Genomic DNA, 13,682 nt, shown 5'->3' with positions numbered 1-13,682 from the left:
TTAATGCTGATCTAACCAGCAGAAGACGCGAGTCACGGTTTAAATCCCAGTTGCGCAGATGGGGTGCATTGTAACACTGATTTACAATGAGCCCCTATTAGAACTACGCTATTATATTCTATACTTTTATGAATTATTTTGAGAAACCATGAGAAAAGGGTGAATAATGACTGAGAGTCAATGTTCAGAAGTTATTAATTATTAGGCTATTATGTTTTTAACTATGCTGTATAGCTGTATTTAGCTATGTGTTTGTTGTCAAACTCAAAAAATGTTATATTTTAAATTATTAAAAAATGCCATTATTTCTATTTTAAAAAGTTTATAATTGTATTTTATTGACAAAATATTTTAGTTTGTCTTGGATATTTTTTTTTATTATATCAGGTTACATTTTAAGCTGTCATGTGGTCATGTTACAATGTACCCCACCTATTGGGCAGGTTGTCACATTTCACTTCCATTCTTTCGGGGTAAATCAAGAAAAAAGTATACACTGTATTAATGAAACAAAACCACATAATTGTACTAGACATGTGTGTTAATTAATGTGGGAAAAATAAATGCTCTGAACCCCAAGTGGATTTCAACGAATTGAGAAAGTCTAAAAGTGTTAGGTTGTGCCTCGCTCTCCCCTACTCTAATCAGAGTTAGTTGACATGAAGGTTCAATGTTACTTATAGTCAACAGAATGTCTAAAGCAGACCAACAAAATAAAGTGTCACCAACGCAGGGTCAATTTTTGTCTTCAGGAACATGACATACCGCAACATTTCGGATCTGCTGTCCTGCAAACCAGCGCAACTGCTCAAGAACAGCCTTAAAGATCTCTGTCTCTTTAGGTGGCAGCTTCTTCACCGCTGCATGCAACACGTCTCCCAACACCGTCAAGGTCACTGATGCGCCAACCAGGATGCCTGTGAAGCAAATGCTTATTAGCCGAGATTAACTGTCAACTATAAATTAACCTAAGCAGTGAAATGCCATTGAAAGACTAGATTGAAGATAGATGTTTCAGAACATACAGTTTTGTATTGTATTGACAAATTATATTTGCTTCAAATATCAAACAGCATACATTGATAGCATCCCATTCCCATTAGGTACATTACTCTTACCATCCTGAGTGTGTTGGATGATGTTCAGTTCTGGGATGTAAGCTGGTGCCAGAATCACGGGGTAAAGAAGGTTTTTGAACTTCATCTCAATACCTAGAAGAGAGACACAAAACAATTAAAAACTTGAAAACCATTACGTTTTGCATTGCATTCTTTGAGTACTGCACAAAGAAGAAATGTGTGCGTTATTGCCCTGTCAACGACAGTCATTCCTATTATTGTGTTTCTCAGAGCAACACAGTTGTGTTTACTTCCTGATTGAATCCGTATTTCAAGCGAATCGGTTGAGTGAATGATTAAGTCACTTGTTTTATTTCTGAATTAATCAACATTTTGAACAAAACTGAATGAATGATTAAATGACTCCCTATTAAAGACATAACAATGTAACATGCAGAAAGAATTGCTGAAAGATCCCCATCACTATTGCGCAGACTGATTTGAATATGCAGGCGCTGTAGGTCACATGAAAATTACAACATTATGAATTACATTCATACTATAAGATAATCAAATACATTTTCATGTCATTCTTAATGTATGTGGGCCTCACCAACTTCTGTGTTCCCAACCACTAGTTTAGCATTTGGAAAGGTCGCCTTCAGCTCCAGGAGTTCCTTGAGGGAGCTGGGTTGAATCCAAAGCACTCGTTCCCCAATAAACCTCAGCTTTCTCTGGGGCTGTTTACTCAGACTCTGTAGAGCACCAATATTACTTAAAATGTTGATGCATCCATTTAATGCAGTAATCAGCCATTTTACTATGATGGTCAATCAAACTTATTTTATATGCACCATGAGCTCAGGCGGGAAAATAATCTCTTGTGTCGGGTCCAGCGGCATAAACTCTGATTCGTCATACAATTTCTGAGCTTGAAGCGTTGAATTGTCCTAAAAATAGAGAAAGAAATATCAGATTTTTTTTTAAAAGTACAACTGGGCAACTGGCATGACTCAGATCTCTAACAGATATATATACACCGTGCAGATACAAAAATGGATAACATGCAGCACTAATAGGCAGTACTGTGGTTGTGAAACAGTGATCTTGAAGTGTCTGTTTGTTTCATGGTTGTAGGTTTGACCTTACAAGTGTCAGTTCAAACATGTGACTGGTTTCCTATGAGAATGCAATGGCTGCCATGTCATTGATTTCATATCCAAGTATGCTAAAGGTTTATCATAAATGCCAAGGCTTAAGGACAAAAACGTGCTTGTACTCAGAGAAAATAGAGCATGATGTCTGGATGTCTGTTCTACTCACATTGACATGCTCTTGTGTGTGTCCATTAGTCATACAGCAGCCATTCGCTTGTCCTTTCCCACCACAACACCCCCCATCCTGAAATTAAAGGAGGCCGATATTAAACAAAAGATACTGCCTATGGTAATTCTGTTGAGTATTATACATCAATATTCCTTATATCAGCTCGGACTAGCTGGCAATATTCATCTTGTACTTGTAATATGATATAATTGCTCAGTCTGTCAAAGTCTGTTCAGTCAATTAAGCAGTTTATAGCTGGGGCAAATTATCATTTGGATATACATGTAGACTAAAAATCGCTAATTTGTACTCCCGCTTACTCTCACAAACTATTTGATATATTATTTTACCTTTGCGAATGTCCTGTAGCCTTCCAGAATAGGTCTGTACCCAGTACAGCGACATAAATTGCCTGTGTGCAACCAATTTTAAAAACAAAAAGATTTATTAACATAATATATGTGTGTATTCTGTGCATTAATGTTATGTAAACATAAATAAACACTCATTCATGTTTATATTTAAGAAATATTTGCATGTAAATACGGTATATATATATATATATATATATATATATATATATATATATATATATATATATATATATATATATATATATATATATATATATATATTTCATATATAAATATAAATTTTTTCTTAAATATATACATGCATTTGTGTGTTTATATATACATAATAATTATACATAGTACATGCACATATATTATGTAAACATTAACTTTTATTTTGGATGTGATTAATCGCGATTAATTGATTGCATTAAGGGACAAATGCAAAGTTATGACTATTCCTATACCTTGAAAGGCCTCCTGAATGTCATGCATGGTGGGTTGAGGGTTGTTTCTTAAAAGAGCGTACATAGACATCACAATTCCTGGTGTGCAGAACCCACATTGTGACCCATGAGCCTTTGCTATTCGCTCCTGGATGAAAAGATTATTGTTACTACACCACAAACGAGCAGGACAGAAATATATCAAGTGATGCAGCTAATGTTAAAACTGTAATGAATGGAGGAAGAAAAGTGGTAAATAAGATCAAATTGTGACCTGTACAGGATGGAGTTTGCTTGCCACACTGCCGATGCCCTCCACGGTTGTTACTGCACAATGATGCAAAGAGCATAGAGGAGCCAAACAGGCATTAACCGCATAGTGACTTAAAGAGTGCCATTAAGGACATAACCCTGGCATAGGTTTCAGAATCCTTTACCAATTACATTTAAATCATTAACAGCTCATGAATCTGTTACAGACTTTATTGCAAAATGTATAAAAAGATACATAATCCGGTTTTGATGTGGATGATATTTGGACACCATTACAGTGCAGGCTCCACAACCTCCTTCAGCACATCCCAGTTTGGTTCCTGTCAGACCCACTGCAAGCATCAACACTAAGGAAAACAGTCTCACTGAAAGAGCAACAGTTTTACCATATTAGTGTAAATGAGAAATACAAAATGACTACAAAGTACAAAATGACAGCAATGTACAATTTTAATGGCCAATAGATGACAGTCATTGTAGACAAAAACGGCATGTTTGAGTCAATAAATTTCACTTATTCAAACACACTTACCTATAGACTAAACACGTAATACTTATATGCACATGCCGTCACCATTCTCACAGATTCAAGTTTTTTTTAAAGTTTACATGAGGAAGACCAGAACGCATTAAAAGTGTTCTATTTTAGTTGAAAATAGTGTTGTGTAACTAATGATTTTTTTTTTTTACAACGGAACTGAATCAATCAAAAACCTACTTTAGAGCTGCTGTACAGCCAAAACTCTTCCATTAATCTCTACCATTACAGTAAAGCTGCTTTAAAAGTATCTGTATTGCAAAAAGCATTATATAAAAGAAGGTGACTTGACTTGTTTGACATCAGTAATGATGTAAATGATTGATGAAGTTAAAAAATAAACCAATGATAAATACTGACAAAAGGTATGCTAAAATTGTTATGTCAAAGATTATTTGGTAACACTTTACAATAAGGTCTCATTTGTTAACATTGGTAATGTATTAACTAACATGAATTAACCATGAGCAGTACATTTGTAACTGTATTTGTTCATCTTTGTTAACGTTAGTTAATAAAAATACAGCTGTTCATGGTTTGTTCATGTTCACAGTGCATTAACTAATGTTAACAAGATTTTAGTCATGTATTAGTAAAGATATAAATGCTTTAAAAGTGCAGTTCATTATTAGTTCATGTAGTGAACTAATGTTAACTAATGAACCTTATTGTAAAGTGTTACCGATTATTTCTACTTGATTTGACTCTTAAAAAGTACTTCTGTTGATGTAAAATCTAATTGATTAATATTCTGTAATATTAATTTTAAAAAATGTTTACCGAAATGCATGGGCATTCTCCACAACTGTTAATGTAAGCCTATAATACATGTATCCCAGAGTTACTGTATAGCCTATAACTTATAAAAGGACAGTCTTGTATCTTAATCACACAGATCTTTTCATGAGAAAAGACATAACAGCAAAATGAAAGTGCAAAATGAAAGTGTAATCAAACCTCATGAATAACAGATAGCAAATCCAGTTTGACCAACAACATAACTCAAGAAAACAGCAATATCAGTGTCTCGTAAACGCTGTGGTTATGGTCTAATAATGTAACTTTTTTTAGAGGACAAAAAGCATTCCGATTCAACACGCAGATTTCAAGCAGAACAGATCAGAAGGATACAGCTTCTCCTTAAATATGTCAAGAGTGTTATCTCAGGCTCTGCATTCTTCTCAGTGATCTGCAAAGAATGAATTATGGAAAACACATTTGTTTGCCCATACTGGCTAATAACATGAATTTAAAAAAGAAGCAAAAAAGTTGAAACACGTAGGCTAATGAAACACATTAAACAATGTAATAGCTATTAAATCACCAAATTACCTTTTTTCCATTAACGAAGAAAACAAGGTCATCCCCTGAAGAGTGTAATTCATTCTTAATCTCTTCCCCTGTGATCGACATTTTAATTCTCCCTGCTCCCTCAGAATCCGGAGATCAAGTGAGATGAGGGCTGCTGTCACTGTGAGTGAGCCGACGAACTATCAGCTCTGCGTCACGTGACCAGATTCTTATCAACTCACGCTCGAAGAGCTGCTGTATGGAGAATGACATTTGGTAGGGTTAGTACAAAAAACCTTTGTTTCAGCTCACAAGTGGTCAAGACAATTGATTACTTTACGTTTAATCTGTGAAAACTTGAGTTCAATAGCCAATTCAAGTTACTGTAGCATAGGGTTACTGACTTGTAATTTTCGGACGCAATCTGTCAAAACAATTGTGTAACACTTTCCACACGTGCCAGCATTACGAAATTACCATATCAACACTGTCTATATAGAGAAAAAAATTGTGGCAAAATGGACGGGGAAAAAAAAATTTATTTGGAAGATTGACCATATTTAACCTTAGCAAAAGTAAATTTCCTACTTAAGTTTTGTCATCTCTGTTTTGTGTTTATTAAAAAGGAGACAAATCTGAACAAATCTGATATTATCTTAATCTTATATCTGCTATTTAACAGTTGAGATAGTTATTTAATGCTGATCTAACCAGCAGAAGATACGAGCCGCGGTTTAAATCTGCGCAGGCGGGGCATGTTGTCACACTGCGTTACAATGAGTAAATTCTGAACTGCTGTATAACTGTTTTGAGGTGTGTTTGTTGTCGAACTCAAAAATAAGTTATTAAAAAATACCCTTATGTTATATGAAAAAGTTGATAATCGTATTTTATTGAAAAAATATTTCAGTTTGTCCAGTAGGCCTATATATTTTTTTTATTAGATCAGATAGCATTTTAAACTGTTGGTCATGTTACAATGTACCTCACCTCTGGGGCATGTTGTCACATTTCACTTCCATTCTTTGGGCTATGTCAAGAAAAAAGTATACACTGTATTAATTAATCAAAGCATATAAATAGGCCTAATCTGAACCCCAAGTGGACTGAGAAAGTCAAAAAGTGTTAGGTCATGCCCCACTCTCCCCTACTTTCTATAGTAATAACAAAATATATGCATAATTACAAGCAAATAACCCTAACCATAATAATTAGGATGCACTTTATTTGAACCCTTTCATGCATGAATTATGAAAAACATTATCTAGATTTTTTTTAAGATTCTTTTTATTACTTTAATATGATGCTAAAATTTAAATCCATTTAAATTTTTTACAAAATTCCGTTTCATTTAAAAATGATTTAACTGTCCACGTATGTGGACACCATGCAACAAAGGCGTAAAATGGGACAAAAAGCCACAGATGACAATATGGAACATTGTGTTTTTATTATGTCATGTTATGTATATCAGCTCAGTTATTAAAAACATTAATATTACAATATAACAACGATAAAACACATATTGTAGGAACTATAACGGTTGTTACATGCGGAAACCAGTAGCAATATGGACTGGGCTTTTCTGGCACATACTCCTCATCACTGCGGTCACTGTCACTTCCACTGTCCTCTGGGATATTCTAAATTATTCTGTACTGAGTGCTTGACCTGTGCTGTCCCTGTTTGGAAGGCAAAATGCAAATTTGTCAATAGTATGTATGTGTAAAGTTGCCATTTAATGCCAGAATATGTAATTTTGAATGGTTATTTATGTTGATATATTTGTTAAATGTCTGTTTTATTACAATATAAGACAATTCAAAACATATTTGCAAAAATAGAACAGATATACTAGCAGGTTACAGAAATCAGAGTTTATACAATCTGACTCCACTGTTGCATGACGTCCACATACGTGGACAGTTAGTTTTTGGTGTATAAAAACTACATTTTACTCTAAATTTGGTAACACTTTACAATAAAGTTGTATTAGTTAACATTAGTTATACTACGGGGCCGTTGAATGCTTGAATCTGATTGGTTGATGAACGTTCTGAGGTGTGCAATTATTTTCTGGGAGACGCACAGCGAACGTAGTTCCAGGCAGCTCTTGACCGCATTACAGTTCCATATCACTTCGCATAGTTAACTGTAATAACGGAAATTACAGGACTAAAAAAAAACACCATGGCTGTGTTCGAAATCGCCCCCTATACCCTTAAATAGGGCACTATTTGAGTGAACATCCATTTGTAGTGGTGTCCGAAACAATAGTGGACGTTTTTGAGTGCACTCATTCAATCCCACCATGCAACGCAATAACGAGTGTACAGTAGATGTACGCGCTGGAGAATATGCTTGTTCGATGCCCGATCGGCGTATGACAGCAAAGTCCCGCGAAAGCATTTCGAGAGCAAACGAGAAACAACTCCTTATGCTTTTGAATCGTTCTCTCACTCAACCAGACGGTGTACTCTCAACGCACTGTGAGAGCCGCGCCCTGAATGAATGAACTTACCTGGGCTGCGTTTCCCAAAAGCATCGTAAACCTAAGTTGATCGTAATAACGATCGTACGAGTGATCTTAATATTAAGGTCTGTTTCCCAAAAGCATCGTAACTTAAGTAGCACTTGAAAATGATCGTAGATCTACGAGTACTCTGGAGTAATAATAAAGCTCTTAGAGTGAATCTTCATCAGCACCAATAGTGTAGGGGCAACACGCATCGGCGTTAAGATTTGGCACAAATTGATCAGAGGTTCGAATCCGGCTTTTGCCAAACTCGCACTGATCCTTTTTTCCATCCTATATCAGATCGGAAAGGAATTTATTTTCTATGAATATGAAGAAAATGTTAGAAAAGTGAAAATAAAGCTTCTAATGCGTTTAATCAGTGTTTATCAGGATGTGTAAACAGACGTGCTCAATTAGAGACGATACAAGTGAGTGGGCCCAATATCATTGGTCTTAAAAAGTGTGTGAGTCGATGCCATCTCCTGGCGAAACGCGGGAATGTATTCAATGCACGGCGCGACTCTCACAGTGCATTATGGGTATTCTCTAGCCGTCGAGCATACATCGGTTGCAAACTCGTTATTGTGGTGCATTGTGGGATTGAATGAGTGCACTTAATAACGTCCACTATGGTTTCGGACACCACTAAATGGCTGTTCCCTCAAATAGTGCCCACAGCTGAATCAATCATCCATCCATCTTCCGAACCGCACTGGTCCAGCCCAATATCATGCATACAGGTATAAATGATCCTTTTTAAGATGATTATTATATTGTTTGATTAAGGTTACATGAATCTTTTCATTATTACTGGAGCTGCCAAACAGAAAGCACAAACTGCAAAAACGGCAGCCTTTCCGGCGCACTTAGTGTCCGAAATCACTCACTCGTTTTCGAAGTGGACTATATCAGTGGACTAATAGGGGAATAGTGAATGAGGGTATAGGGGGCGATTTCGGAAACAGCCCATGACAGACGATTTTCCTAAAGTTAATTTTAATATTTACGGGAACTATAAAACGTTCAACAAATGGGCGGCAGGAGTATTAGACGGTCCAGATGAAGAACAACATAAACGGAAGCGGACATCAAAGACAGCCGGCAACAACAAAAGACATAAAATGATTAGCGAAGAACAGCTAGACATACTCGAGGGAGAAAAACCATGAGAAAAACACGAAGAAAACTGGATGAGGTAGAGAGAGAGGGGGCATCCACTTTAAATACCCTGCTGCGAGCTTTCTATGCCACTGTCCAAAACGCATCCGGCGCAGAGTAGGCTATTCAGTGTCAAGTTTTATTTCCCTTAGAGCTGGACTGTACCGCTATATATCCAAATACAACATCATTGGTCAATCGGAATTTAAGTCAACCAACGACGTATTCAGGGCCGTCCTCAAAAAGTTTCGAAAGGCTGGGAAAGACGTCAGTACTCATCATCCTCCCATCTCCACTGCTGAAATACAGCGCATTCGTCACTCTCCGTATCTGTCACCAGACACAGCAGCCGGACTGGTTCGCAAGGTCTGGTTTGACATTCAGCTGAACCTGGCGAGGAGGGGGCGTGAGGGAAATCGAGAGTTAAGACAGCATTCATTCGTTATTAAAAAAGATGAAAATGGAGGTGAATTTGTTTGCTTGTCTTATAATGCAGAAACAAAAAAACACAAAAAGCCCAACGATCCCAAAAAAGACTGTTACCGAGGATTCATGTCTGCCAACACAAGTGACCCCCTTTGCCCAGTTAAAAGCTTCAAAAAGTACCTCACTAAATGCCCACCTGATGCCACATCCTTCTATCTTCATCCTCTGAAAGCGACACAGGAGGAGCTTGACAAGGCGAGAGTTCTGGTATTCTCACGAACCCGGGTGTGAACTACCTCGGAAATATGCTTCCTTGCATCTGCGAGGCAGTGGGGTTATCCAAAAGAAACACCAACCATTCATTAAGAAGCACAGCAGTTCAAATACTGTCTGAAGCAGGGCTGGAGAGCAGGCAAATCATGTCTGTCACAGGGCACAAGTGTGAAACAAGCCTGAGAAGCTACTGGGCACCTTCAGCAGAAGAAAGAAAACAATGGAGCCTGATCCTCTCAGGAAACAAAAATTCAAACGCCACAGAAAATCAAGGCCGGGACCAACAGGAAAAGACAATCTCCATTACTTAATGCATTAGTTAACATGAACTAACCATGAACAACACCTCTGTTCAGCATTAGTTAATAAAAATAAAGCTATTCATGGTTTGTTTATGTTAGTTCACGGTGCATTAACTAATGTTAGCAAGATTTTAATAATGCATTAATAAATGTTGAAATTAACATGAACTAAGATAAATAAATGCTTTATAAGTGCAGTTCATTATTAGTTAATGTTAACTAATGTAGTTAACTAATGTTAACTAATGAACCATATTGTAAAGTGTTACCCTAAATTTTAGTTTATAAAATACTAACATATTCATCAAACTTTACTGTACATACTAATATTTTTTTTTTTTTAGCTCAATTGACCTCCTTGTATAAAAGTTTTTCACAGATATGCCTTGGGCATTTGGCACATGGCTATCGCTGTCAGCCATCTTGGATTAATGATGTCATCAAGCAATGAATATTTTGAATACAGTGGGTGCGTCTCAATCAGCTCCCTAGTTCAGCAGTCATGGAACTGATCAGGACATAAGTTAGTGGGCTGATTCCTTGATGAGTGCCCCTACTAAACTAGGGAGCTGATTGAGACGCACCCAGTAGTTACTGTTACAATATTGCTGTCAATCTACTGACACTGCCCTCAAGTGGTTTGGAGGAAATTACCATGATAAATGAACCCTAAATGGAGTTAAATTAACTGTCCACAAATGTGGACACCATGCATGAAAGGGTTAAGGTGACATAGTTACATACTTAGGCTACTCAAATAAGTACAGGGTAATATTAATTAACTAAATGTACTTAGTAGTTAGTTGTAATTATGCAAAATTTACAGTTACTAAAAGTACATGTAGCAACGTGTAGAGTGTTACCCGTTACATAATTATATAGCATGTTAATTCATATTACTCAGTAGTATTTGTATAATTACACAACAAGGGCATCTTAAAAAATAAAGTGTAACCACAAATTGTCTTTGGGAATGAGCTAATTAAGCTTCAACTAACTTTAACACAATTTAAATGTATATTTGCATTTCTGGTGGAATTTTTAATTAATCATTTATTTTTTCTTGCAGGATTAACATTTATATGCTTTTAAAACCTAAATGTCCACAAACCTTATGCCAGTCAGGGTGTGTGTCTGAATCATATCTGAATACAACTCATGTTACATGTATATTCTGTGTTTCCCCATTCATTGGGTTTTGGTTCAGTCCCTGTGACTAGTTTTCCCCAGTCTGTCATTCACCTGTGTCTTGTTAATCACCTTAATCATCTCATTTGCTCTGTGTGTAAGCCTTCAGTTCTCCCTCAGGTGTTTGTCCGTCTTTGTCTATGATATTACGTGTTTGATGTGAATTCTGTGAATTTCGTTATTAAATATCCTGTTTCGACATATCTGCGTGAGCTTTTATAGGCTATTAGCCTACACATATGTGACAATAACAAAAGGGGAAATGAAACAGATATCTAAATGTATGAACTCGTGACTTTAAGTAACAATGGGAAGAAATAACATATTTCAAGAAATCCAGATTTGATTTTACCTAGTAACAGAAGAGTTTGCTGAATTATAAAAGTTTTTGATCGGTAAGGTTTTTAATGTTTTTAGAAGAAAGTCTGTTATGCTCACCAAGGCTGCATTTATTTGATAAAAAACAAAACAAAAAACTAATATTGTGAAATATTATTAAAATGTAAAATAATACATTTTCTATTTGAATATATTTTCAAATGTAACTTATTTCTGTGATGCAAAGCTGAATTTTCAGGATCATTACTCTAGTCTTCATTGTCACACAATCCTTAAGAAATCATTCTAATGTACAAGAAAACATTTCTGTCACATATACTTTAAACATTGATAATAATCATAAATATTTCTTGAGCATCAAATCATCACACATGATTTCTGAAGGATCATGTGACACTGAAGACTGGAGTAGTGATGCTGAAAATTCAGCTTTGATCACAGAAATTAATTCTATTTTAAAATATATTCAAATAGAAAACAGTTATTTTACATTTTAATAATATTTCACATTATTACTGTTTTTTGTATTTTTAATCAAATAAATGCAGCCTTGGTGAGCATAAGAGACTTCTTCTAAAAGCACCGCTCTTTTGAGGTGCTGAACCATTGCATCCTTAGATGGGGGGAATGTGTTCCTCTTCTTTTCTTTGTGAACAACTCAAGGGAGCTTGATCAATGTTGAGTAGGCTGCTTGTGCGATCGTAGAGGAGAATTGTGAAGCGCTCCACAATGGACTAGCCTGAAGTCGTCATACTCAGATTCTAGTCAGAATATGAGTCTGTTACTGCTCCATTGGGCTGTGATTATAGAGCGTTTCAACCGAACCAGGAAAGAAAATGCCTCTGCACTCAATTGGATAGACCTACAACCAATCAGAGCAATGGAGTAAGTGACGTGTTGAGCGACGCATAGTTGTCAACAAAATTCAACCCAAGTGCTCTTTGGTGACTTGGATTACGTTACTGTTGATCATCTGTCCATCATCGTATAAAGCCCGCCCTGACAATTTAATTGGTCTGAACAGCTCTGGTTCAAGCATAATTGCTCCACAACAGATCAAGTCCAGACCGAACTTACCGACCTCAAATGTTGTGGTTCGGCTGGCATCCAGGCTAACAATGGACATGCCCTTCTCTGGAATGCTTTTTGGTGCCTTTGACAAGGCATTGAACAGGGCGCTGCCTCTAGTGAATTTGATGTCAGCCAAAACCGCAGGATGGTTCCTCCTTTCTGTGAAAAGGACATTGAAATGTATTTTTGTCATTTAGAGAAAGTTGCCATTTCCTTAAAGTGACCCGAAAATTGTTACTGGAATGTGTGATTACTGGTAGGGCACAAGAAGCCTACACTAAAAATAAAGGTTCTTAAATGGTTCTTTGGCGGGGTGTATGGTTCCATGAAGAACCTTCAATATCCAAAGAAGCTTTCAATTGCCCAAAAGGTTCTTTGTACCGAAGAAAGGTTCTTTAGACTATAAAATCATTAGAAAAAAAGGTTCTTAAGAACCTTTTCACAAAACGGTTTTTCGGGAACCAAAAATGGTTCTTCTATGGCATCGCTGTGAAAACCCCTTTTTGGTTCTTCCTGGCACCTTTATTTTTAGGGGTGTCTGCGGTGTTATCTAGAAGAATCTTCGGGTTATAAGGTAGTGAAAGCTGCTATATTAAAGGCCTATGAGTTATAGTGCCAGAGGCGTACAGACAGCGTTTCAGACATTCTTCAAAGCCTCCCGGTCAGACCTATGTTGAGTTTGCCCGAGAGAAAGAAATATTGTTTGATCGTTTCTGAATTGGGTGAGCTTGTGCCCGTTCGTATTATCCGCGATCCTGATGCCGCTCTATCATTTATATAAGAGGGGGTACTGCCATTGTCTAACGAGACCGCCACCGGTAGTGCTGCTTTCGTTTTGAAATGGGAATTATGGAGCTTCCGTTACACAGAGTTCACTTCAATTCTGAATTAGTGACGGGTGAGGTGGTTGTGGGTGTTCGACTATCTCTTCCAATTCCTGGTGTAACCTTTGTTTTAGGAAATTATTTAGCTGGAGGTAGTGTGTGGAGTTGTCCTAATGTGCCACCTGAAGTTGTATCTGTGCCGCTCGTTGCTATGACTGATGACTGTGTTCTGAAGTATCCTGTGTTTTTTTCGGCGTGCGCGGTTACACGCTATATGGCCAAATCTGCTGATGCTCGTA

The 13,682-nt window shown here is 36.8% G+C and overlaps 1 protein-coding gene across 1 annotated transcript in view; it reads right to left on the bottom strand.

Annotated features, from left to right (window-relative positions):
• The window catches only part of xdh (xanthine dehydrogenase), a 32,971-nt gene extending 27,476 nt beyond the window's left edge, over positions 1 to 5,495 (bottom strand). The window contains exons 1-11 of the mRNA XM_079832662.1: positions 5,327 to 5,495; positions 5,126 to 5,183; positions 3,692 to 3,788; positions 3,458 to 3,566; positions 3,205 to 3,331; positions 2,735 to 2,796; positions 2,382 to 2,459; positions 1,913 to 2,008; positions 1,672 to 1,813; positions 1,119 to 1,211; positions 766 to 917 (exon numbers count right to left, since the gene is read on the bottom strand). Coding sequence (XP_079688788.1) covers positions 766 to 917; positions 1,119 to 1,211; positions 1,672 to 1,813; positions 1,913 to 2,008; positions 2,382 to 2,459; positions 2,735 to 2,796; positions 3,205 to 3,331; positions 3,458 to 3,566; positions 3,692 to 3,788; positions 5,126 to 5,183; positions 5,327 to 5,407 — 1,095 coding nt within the window. The 5' untranslated portion in view covers positions 5,408 to 5,495. The remainder of the gene's footprint in view (positions 1 to 765; positions 918 to 1,118; positions 1,212 to 1,671; positions 1,814 to 1,912; positions 2,009 to 2,381; positions 2,460 to 2,734; positions 2,797 to 3,204; positions 3,332 to 3,457; positions 3,567 to 3,691; positions 3,789 to 5,125; positions 5,184 to 5,326) is intronic.
• Between the last annotated feature and the right edge of the window lie 8,187 nt (positions 5,496 to 13,682).

Source organism: Gobio gobio, assembly GCF_949357685.1.
Source record: "Gobio gobio genome assembly, chromosome: 13".
NCBI classification, from domain to species: Eukaryota; Metazoa; Chordata; class Actinopteri; order Cypriniformes; family Gobionidae; genus Gobio; species Gobio gobio.
Note: the sequence above shows the minus strand (reverse complement) of the source record. Positions and strands in the feature narration are given on the sequence as shown.